The sequence below is a fragment of the Dryas octopetala genome, chromosome 1 (assembly GCF_963921425.1).
Source record: "Dryas octopetala chromosome 1, drDryOcto1.1, whole genome shotgun sequence".
NCBI classification, from domain to species: Eukaryota; Viridiplantae; Streptophyta; class Magnoliopsida; order Rosales; family Rosaceae; genus Dryas; species Dryas octopetala.
Genome location: NC_141366.1, coordinates 9298306 through 9308004, shown reverse-complemented (window position 1 = coordinate 9308004; position 9699 = coordinate 9298306). Strand labels below are relative to the sequence as shown.

Here is a 9699-nt window from a genome sequence, read left to right as displayed (position 1 = left end):
TTTCTTACCCTTTTAATTTTTGGATTGAGATTTTGCTACATTTCTAAAAGGGCCCCATGCAATGTAGCACATAGAATATTCCATATAGTTGTTTTCAACTTGTTATAAAGAATAATGGTGTTATATATTTTTAACATGTTGATTTTAACCATTTCTGATTACATCAAAATTTTTTTTTTTTGGTTTGTATTACATAAATGTTTGAAAAAATCATAAAACGTAAGGGTTAATAAGATGGTGGGTGTAGCCGTGTAGGTGGCTATTCACTAATATCTCCAAAGTACAAAGTAGGGGTGTTACCTTTAATTTAATGAAATTTAATGACTAATATTCACATAGAATTGTCAATAACTGAGGCGATTCAAGAAAAAAAAAAAAAAAAAAAAGAAGCATCACTATGGTCGACAATGACAATGGTGGGCCAGGTGGCTATGGCCGAAATGACCATGATAGCCATGGCTAACCTTTAATAAAAGAAAAAAAAATCCCATTTTAGATACTTTTTATTTTAAGGGTAGGATCTATTTTACAAGAGTTTAAGTTTAGCTTTCAATTCACCAAATAAATCAGGAGCTGAATAAAGCATGGAACAACCAATCTCATATAAATTTAACAAGTAGATAAGAAGTATGTACCCAAAATAGGTGGCAAACTTAGATTCATTAATGGCAAATAATGACTATATTCGATGAATAGTCAACAGCCCATATAGCCATTAGTCTCTATTTTAGGCCAATATTGATGTTTAATCTGATCGTGGTATTGACTGATGATCTTATGGCTCTCTGGGCAGCTGGCAACTAGTCACATTGAAAAGCCATGAAAGTCAAGAAAGTAAATAAAGGACCCAGCAATTTATTTATTTACAAATTACAACCTAGATCATTATGAACTTAAATATCTAAAAAAACGTTTATGAGAGTATTTCTATTTCTTTTCCTATATTTTTTTCCCAATTTGAGAATAAGTTAGGAAAAAAAGTTAGATTTTGGGAAGGTCTCTCCAATGCTAAAGTTAAAATTTTCTCTAATTTTTTTTTTTTTGTTTGGGTTTATAGCCTAAAATTTAACTATTGGAGGTTTGAGGAAAGTTTGAGAAACCTCATCTATTTAACTTGATTTGGTAAAAATTTTAAAGAAATCTTAAATTTAGAGAGATTTTAGAAAATAGTTCGAGCTGTGTTAGAATGTTAGATGTTCTAAGAATTTGTCTTCCTCAATGTGCTTTTGGAACATTTTTTATAGATAAAATTGTTTTTTTGTTTTTTTGTTTTTCTAAATTGATTATATAGAATTTTTATAGTATCATGTAATTTAAAGTTTTTAGATGGTAAACCATGTGATTAGTCATTGACTCATTGGGAGTAAATTTTGGTAAAAATGAGGTACATAAATTTTTAGGCATGGAATCCGGAAGTCAATTTTTGGTTTGGTGGATTTACTTCAATCTAATATCATTGAGTAGACAAAACTAGTTTGGTGAAACTTCTTGTGTAGTTGTGTTATATATTTGGTGGATCTGGCTATCAGCTTTTTTTTTTTTTACTTTTTTCTTCGTGGAAATGCTGAATTTATCAGCTTTGAGATACAAACTTACACATTCAATGGTGGCTATTAAAACGTCACCTAGATTAGCAAAATAGTACAATTTTAGTTAGCTGCCTTCCAAACACTTTTCTAAGGGTTATATGGTCTCAAATCTCATTAACAAAAGAAATAAAAATAGTATATAGTCTCAACAAACACATATTGAAATTGTTGGGTACTCCAATTGAAAGGCCATAGAATTATTTACAATGTACTAAAATTTGATCTCCCTCTCCCAAATTAAAAAAAAAAAAAAAACATATCTATTTTTGCCTTTCAATCCAAATTTAAATAAAAAAATTGATGCTAGAAACATGATTTTGACATTCCAAAAATCGCTTACCGCACTCCGTTACACTCTAATCATAATATGTGAGGAGTGCTTAAAGTGTTTTTAGAGCGACGAAATCATCTTCCTCCTTTGTTAAGTTCATCACTTTCTATTGAATAGAGAACAGTGAACCAGTGAGAGAGCAAAGCTGCGAAGATGCCGATAAGTACGACGATGGTCGGAGCCCTATTGGGATTGGGCACCCAGATGTACTCCAACGCCCTCCGCAAGCTGCCTTACATGCGCCGTAACATCTCTTTCTTTCTCCTTCCAATTGTTTTCATTGTTATTCATTTCTCTGGTCATTCACTCACTCACTCACAAACCCTAACCCAAATCAATGTCCAATGATCCGATTCAGATCCATGGGAGCACGTGCTGGGCATGGGACTCGGGGCCGTGTTCGTAAACCAGCTCGTCAAATGGGACGAGAAGCTCAAAGAGGACCTCGACAAGATGCTTGACAAGGCCAAAGCCGCCAACGAGCGCCGTTATATTGGTATGGGTATTCTTTTCAGACCCAATTCTTCTCTTTTGGAACCCAATTTAAAGTTTCAAAATTTCATTTCAATTCTCATCAATCATGACTCGTACTTGTAAATTGTAACAACCCAGAAACTCCATTTGTGTTTTGGTCTCAGTTTGTAAGCTGGGATAGCTAAGTTCATTTTGAGAGGATTTGTGAAATTTCAAACAGACTATTAGTAATCTGAAAACTCATGTGTCTTGTGAGTGGGCTATGGAGAGGGATGAATGAAAGTACTGTTTTTTTAGGTGGTTATTGCTATTAAGTGTGATTTGAACATTGTGGGGGGGCCAAATTTTAATAATTTGTATGTACAAAGGATATTAAGGTGAGAATTTGTAAGACATAACATATTGTCCCTCATTTTCCCTCTAGCTCAAGGTTGGATGCACCTTATTAATGGGGAAGCTTTATAGAAATGTGAACCGAGCAGACTATTTCGATATTTCAAACCAGCAAATCCCAGTGTTCCTGATACAGGGCCATCTGAACTCCGAACATCATGCCAAGGTCTAGTATTGGGCCTATTGGCCTATCAGTTTACTAGATAATCTTACTGATTATGGAGTCTAGGAATGGTTATCCTCTCAATTACCTTTACTTCTTTCATTTTATGCCAAGGATTTTAGACAATAGTTTTTTTTACCCCGTCCTTTTAATACAGTCATCGAATTCATAATTCATCATGTGATTTATTATATGCTTCAAAGGCAAAGACATGCTAGGATCTTAGGACTGTGAAAGGCCTAGTATAAGCAGTCCTGATTTGTAGATTATTTTTGGTCACTTAACCTAAATAGTTTGCCAACTTAATTTTATTGGCCGTCTTTTGCTGTATATTTTCTCTGTTCTTGTCGAGTCTTCTTATTCATCTGTAACTTCGGTGCCTTTTTGCTTCATCAACTGATATTAGATCTGAAATCTCATCAGTGGATCATTTTCCATTTGTTGACCTGTGTATCACCCCGCCCCGACAAAATCATGAAGAAGAATAATAAGCAGAGTTTTTAATTGATTATGGGCCAAAATAAACTTTTGCTTATATTTATGTACTCAACCTTGGGGCTATTTTTGTATAGGTTTTGCTTGTTATGCCAATGATTTGGTTTCAAGTTTGGTCCTGTAAGCTTTGTTGTGTTGGGCTAGACTATGGTTAAATGCCATGATCTTACTTGTAAGCCATTTGGGTCTTGGAGAAAGGTCTTACCAGTGCTTCCTAATCCCTTCATCCCTTTCAATTTCCTTAAAAAAAAAAAATTGTGGGAGGTTCCTACAAGAAAATCCTCAAACACTGTACCCATGAGATGATGTGGATTTTGCCCTTCCATACCTTTTACCTGTCAGATCCATATTCATGATCTCTAATTTACCTTAACCCAAAAGTTGTTAGTAATATTCCCATGCTTCCATACTTGCAGACCCTGCCCCTTCCCCCTCCCGGCCCCCTCCAAGAGCAAATATAAAAAATGTTGTACTCATTGTTGTAATGAAGAGCAGTGTACAGTACAACATTTGAAAGTGCCTTGCAATGAAAAACTTGGTAACAAATTTTTTCTCTTACAGAGTCATGATTACTTGTGGTGCGCATTCATTTTTGTTATTTTCTCTTTTTGTTAAGTAAAAATATACGTGTGATATTTGCATCTTATATATTGACCGTAGAACTTGAATTGCTTTGGCAGTTTTGTGGGTTTTTCTTTTGTATGTAGAAATTGTACCCTCTAGCGTTAACAGGTTTCCTAAGTCCTACCGCTACTACATCCATTGGTTGGTCCACTATAGGTTATTCTTTCTTAATTGACTTGATGAATGGATTTATTTGATTGGTAGTCTCTTTCTTCTTCTTCTTCTTCTTCTTTTTTTTTTTTTTTTTTTTTTTTTTTTTTTTTTTGTAAATTCAGGAAGCTACAATTTTTTTGGTTTAATTTGTGCAAACTTATCTCTCATCTGACTATTTGTCCCCCTCAATATTTCGTTTTCATCTGCAGAGGAAGATGATGATTATTAGCTTGTGTCTCGGTGTGCTGTGGGCATGTTCAGACAGGATCCATGTTGTTCTAAGGGACGGTTGGGCCTTCAAGTTGTAGGCACTGTTTGTTTTAATTTAATGTTGATATGTTTGCAAGGCTGTAAAAGCTTTCCCATTTTTCTGACCTTTCTGACCTTTTTGTGATGCTTAAGCTTTGACATGCTTTCATATGGCAAAGGCGAATGTAGTGTCTAGTGCATTATTAATAAATGTAAGAATTCAGTACTCCTACTCCTACTCCTAGCTGCAAAAGCATCTTCAAATCACTTGCAATAGTTTTCCTGTCTTCTTTATGAAGTGATTTGGTCCACCAACAAAACATATATCTCATTTAGGAATAACTAACTCGTTTAGTTAGAGCTTTTAGAAAACTTTGGACCCAAAACAAAAAAAGAAACAGGTTTTTTTTTTGGTCGAGGAAAAAAAAAAGAACAAGTTGGACCAAACTGTTTTGTTTGTTTCTATATTTTGGTTTTAAACCTGTGAATTGTGATGGAAAGATACTAGTTCCTTTAGTCTTCACTTTCGGGAGTAATGGACTAATTACAGTGATCTACATCAACTACAGCTTAAATTATAGTGCTTTGATTCAATTGTAAAGTCTGTAATCGGTGGTTTGAATACAATATCAGTCTTTAATTATTTGTGAGGCTTCCCATATCAGTGCTATAGTGGAAAGTCGATGTATAAAGAAAAAAAAAACATAAACCACGCAATGGAAAGGTATGCAAGCTTAGACAATTTTAATCACCCGACAAAAAATTATAAACATAAACCACTCAAAACATACATTTGGTGCATTTTCTAGCTGGTTCTTGCTGCTAACAAAATGACTGCAACAATGCTGCATGATAGTTTCTAAAGCTAAAAACTAAAACCCCGTGTATTTATTCTGATATCAGACTTTCATCAATCTTTTGAAACATGATTCCATTAGCTATATATAAGAATCTGTCTTGATCTTCTCGAACTCTGCCACCCTACGATTAAAAACATGTAATAGTTGTTCACACACTTGACGTGACGAAGGCCTCTCTGCCGGGCTGGTTTTTGTGCACTGCAGTGCTATTTCAAGCACTAGGAACACCGCACTTTCTTCCCGGGATAAGAGTGGTTTCAGTGCAGGGTCTATCAGCTCCTCACGAGTGTCATCTTGCATTTCAATATGCGTCTCAACCCATCTCACCATGTCCATCTCCACGCCAAAAGCTGCATCCGTCGGCATTTTTCCACTAACAAGCTCTATCAGCACAATTCCCATGCTGTAGACATCGCTCTTTTCTGTTGCCTTGAGTGAATAAGCATACTCTGAAATAATGTGAAATGTAGTTAGGAATCAATCACATGGAACATATATGTTGGAACCAAATTCTAAATTCAGAATCTAAAATAGTCAGAAAGAACTATACTCAAAGCATAATTGTTTTGTACCTGGTGCTATGTAACCATAAGACCCAGCGAACCATGTATTTGATTCTGTGTTGGATTCATAATTCTCATTGATTGTCTTGGCAAGGCCAAAATCCCCAAGATGTGCCTCCATTTTGGAATCAAGCAAGACATTGCTTGATTTAATGTCCCTATGAATGATCTTTGGCACACAGTCATGGTGGAGATACTCCACTCCTTGGGCTAATCCAACAGCAATTTTTAGCCTAGCCTCCCAATCAAGGCTCTTCTTCTTGCTGTTAGCTGCTTGTTGGTGTATCCAATCCCAAACGCTTCCATTCTCCATGTACTCATATATTAACAGGTTGGAGCCTGCTCCTTTGTTGCTACAATACCCCATTAATTTCACTAGATGCCTGTGTCTTATCCTCCCAAGCGTCTTAATCTCACTTGCAAAACTTTTATTTGACATGAGATCATCTTTATGCAAAATCTTCTTGACTGCCACAGTTTCTAAGTTGGACAATTCAGCTCTGTAGATTATTCCTGACCCTCCTGAGCCAATTATGAACTCATTGCTTAGATTGTTTGTGGCATCCATTATGTCTCTCCATCTGAAATCTGGCTTGAAAGAACCATTTTGGAAGAGCAGTCTTCGCTGAACATGGGAAGAACTGGATGAGTACATGAACTTCACTTCACTGGCTTTTCTGAAAGCTTCTCGCTTGTGTTTCAAGAAAGAAGCAGCTCCAAATACCAGTAGGGCAATTGCAGCCAAAGTACATAATACAGAAATGACAACAACTGACAATTCGCTTGGGCTTGACTGCTGCTTGCTGCCAATGCAGCCACCAAGAGGGCTTCCACAAAGATGCAAGTTTCCTGCAAAGGCCTCAGCCGGCCAGTGTGAGAGTTGCTTGCTCAATTTTCCTTGTAGATTGTTGTAAGAGAGATTAAGCTTTCCCAAACTAATCATCTGACCAACTGGGGAAGGGACTTCTCCAACAAGTTGATTGTGAGATAGATCAAGCGCTTCAAGTTTCGACAGTGTAGCAATAGAGGCCGGTATCTGACCAGTCAGATTGTTGTAACTGAGGTCTAGAATGCTTTGAAGATTTTGGAGTTGTCCAAGCTCAATGGGTATGTCACCACCAAAACTGTTTTGTGACAGACGAAGCTCATACAGCTTGCTTAGCTTGCCTATTGCTGGAGTGATTGGACCAGAAAATTGGTTATGGTTGAGGTTTAGGACATTAAGAGATGCCAGGTTACCAATATCAGCAGGGAGGGTTCCATTAAGCAAATTATCATTGAGAGAAAGCACCAGAAGTTTAGAGCAATTGAACAATTCTTGGGGAAGAGGCCCCATGAATCGATTTGAGGAGAGCTTCAACTCTCCCATCTGAGGCAAACTTCCAAGCCACCGCGGAATGGTACCCGAGAGAAGGTTGTTATTCAAATCAATATGAGTCAGTTTCTTGAACAGTGAAAGCTCAGCTGGTATTGATCCAGTGAGTGAATTTCTTGAGACATCTAACAGTGACAGTTCACGGATTTTTCCCAATGTCTTCGGGATTGGACCGGTAAATTGGTTGTTCCCTAATCTCAACCTCTCAAGGAAAGGTGAATTTCCAAGCTGGGAAGGAATCTCATGATCAAATGCATTGTCAGTCACATCAAAAGAAAGAAATGAATGGGAGTTGCACAATGCAGCAATGCTACCATTCAATTTGTTTCTTGACAGATTCACTCGGGTCAAGTTTGCCATATTAGCTAATGTATCAGGAAGATTACCTTCAAGGGAATTGTTGTATAGCATGAACTGCTCCATTGCTTGGAGGGATCCAAATGTAATAGGAATGCCACCAGATAGTCTGTTGTCTGCCAAGTCCAAAATAGTTAGTTGATGACAGTTGCCCAATGTGGCGGGAATTTCACCCACCAGCTCATTCTGCCTAATATGAAGAAAGTTCAATTCCTTGAGCCTTCCAATAGTAATTGGAATCTCCCCAGAGAAATGGTTCCCAAAGAAATCAATCAATTGCAAGCTTGAACAATTGCCAATCTCAATTGGGATTTCTCCAGAGAGCTGGTTATCATAGAGATACAAAATCTGAAGCTCCCCAAGCATTCCAATCTCTCTTGGCAGAGAACCCTGCAAGTTGTTGTGGTATAGAACAAGTGTCTGCAGCTTGCTGAGGTTTCCAATGAATGGAGAAATTGAACCAACCAAGCTGTTGTTGTGGAGCAAGAGGTCAGTTAACTCCACCAGCCCATAAAGTTCAACTGGTATTGACCCATTGAGCAAGTTGTTGGACAAATCAAGTTGCTTCATAGATTGACACTGGCTCAGTTCTACTGGGATTTCGCCGAAAATTCCAGCGTCTGATATCATCAAGTGCTCCAAACTGGTCGTGTTGGAAAACAGAGCTCTTGGTATGACACCAGAGAGATTGTTGTTTGATAAAACCAAGTAAAGCAGCTGACCCATGTTGCCCATTTCCTCTGGAATTCCTCCTGTGAGCTTATTCATGGATAAATCAAGATTCTGAAGATTACCCAGTTGAGCTATGGACTTGGGTATTGGACCTTCAAGTTGGTTCCCCAAGAGATTCAGGTACCCGAGTTGACTCATTCCACTGAGTTGACCCGGAATCTCCCCAGAAAGACTATTGTTGGCCAAGTTCAGAAGTTGGAGATTCTGGAGACGATCCAATACCACAGGAATAGATCCATTGAGACTGTTGAGAGCAGCTGTGAACACCGTGAGGCTGAAGCAGTTCCCCAACTCGGCCGGAATCGGACCCTCTAGTTGATTCAGTTGCAGGATTAAATTCTCCAGTCGGGCGAGTCGACCGAGTTGGGGTGGTATTGGACCGCTGAGACTGCATGAAGCCAAACCAAGGGTGACCAAATTGACAAGATTACCAAATGACGCGGGAATGGACCCAGTGAGTTCATTATCACCAATTCTCATGACTCGGAGACTCGCGAGCGAGCCAAGCTGAGTCGGGATGGGTCCACTGAGTCGGTTTGAAAAGAGAAGCAGAGATTCCAATGAAGTGAGGTTAGAGAGGGTTGGTGAGATGGGACCCGTGAGGCCGTTAGAAGAGAGATCAAGGTGGAGCAGGTTTTGCAAACTACCGACTGAGGGTGATATCGACCCGGTGAGTGACGAGTCGGAAAGGTTGAGTCCCACCACTTGAACCGAACCATCGACCGAGTCCAACCCGCAGGACACCCCTGTCCAATTACAGAAATTTGGGTTGCTTTCAGACCAAGCATGCAACACATTTTGTGATGGGTCTTCCACAAATGACTTCTTCACCTCCAAAAGCACTCTCAAAGTTGTATTGCCATCAAGCTTTGCCTCACACAATACAAAACTAGTTGAAAAGCATTGCATGAACAGAGCAAGAAAAAGTGGTACTAAAACTAAATTTGTAGCAGCCATTTCAGCAGCTCAAGATATATGAAATGTTAAAACTTGGAATGAGTTTTATCATTCATATATAAGCTTGAAAGCATCAATTAATGGGTAAGTGGGTTTTGGTCTTGAAGGAGTTGAAGACAAGTGTAAACTCTGCTACTGACGTTGGGGGCTATAGAGGTTGAATGTGGCGGTGATTGGATTGGGTTGTTGAATGTTGATCTGGGGTTGTGATAAGAGACGCGTGGATTGAGTGAAGAGTTAAGGGTGGCATGTGAGGGTGTGCATGGACGGTCTTGAAGTGTACGCAGATTGCTGGTTGCATGCATTGGAAATTAATCAAGTTGGGTTTTTTGCAGACTGTTTTTATGAGGCCTGAAAATTGGTGACAGCAGGAGATAAGAGCAT

At 38.4% G+C, this 9699-nt stretch overlaps 2 protein-coding genes across 2 annotated transcripts; one reads left to right on the top strand and one right to left on the bottom strand.

The window, feature by feature from the left end:
* Positions 1-1982: 1982 nt before the first annotated feature.
* On the top strand, positions 1983-4738 carry LOC147297496 (excitatory amino acid transporter). The gene is made up of 3 exons (XM_086228784.1): positions 1983-2164; positions 2279-2416; positions 4432-4738. The coding sequence occupies exons 1-3, from the start codon at positions 2074-2076 to the stop codon at positions 4449-4451; spliced, it is 249 nt and encodes an 82-aa protein (XP_086084910.1). The 5' UTR covers positions 1983-2073; the 3' UTR covers positions 4452-4738.
* A 599-nt stretch (positions 4739-5337) lies between these two features.
* GSO2 (Leucine-rich repeat transmembrane protein kinase) lies at positions 5338-9306 on the bottom strand. Its single transcript, XM_086228445.1, has 2 exons — positions 5904-9306; positions 5338-5780 (listed from the first exon to the last, which is right to left on the bottom strand). The coding sequence occupies exons 1-2, from the start codon at positions 9265-9267 to the stop codon at positions 5410-5412; spliced, it is 3735 nt and encodes a 1244-aa protein (XP_086084571.1). The 5' UTR covers positions 9268-9306; the 3' UTR covers positions 5338-5409.
* Positions 9307-9699: the final 393 nt, after the last annotated feature.

Coding starts and splice junctions, on each gene's coding strand:
- LOC147297496 (XM_086228784.1), top strand. CDS start 2,074: ATGCCGATAAGTACGACGATGGTCGGAGCCCTATTGGGATTGGGCACC. Junction 2,165..2,278: donor CAAGCTGCCTTACATGCGCC/GTAACATCTCTT, acceptor GATCCGATTCAG/ATCCATGGGAGCACGTGCTG. Junction 2,417..4,431: donor CAACGAGCGCCGTTATATTG/GTATGGGTATTC, acceptor TTTCATCTGCAG/AGGAAGATGATGATTATTAG.
- GSO2 (XM_086228445.1), bottom strand. CDS start 9,267: ATGCAATGCTTTTCAACTAGTTTTGTATTGTGTGAGGCAAAGCTTGAT. Junction 5,781..5,903: donor TTATGGTTACATAGCACCAG/GTACAAAACAAT, acceptor ACATTATTTCAG/AGTATGCTTATTCACTCAAG.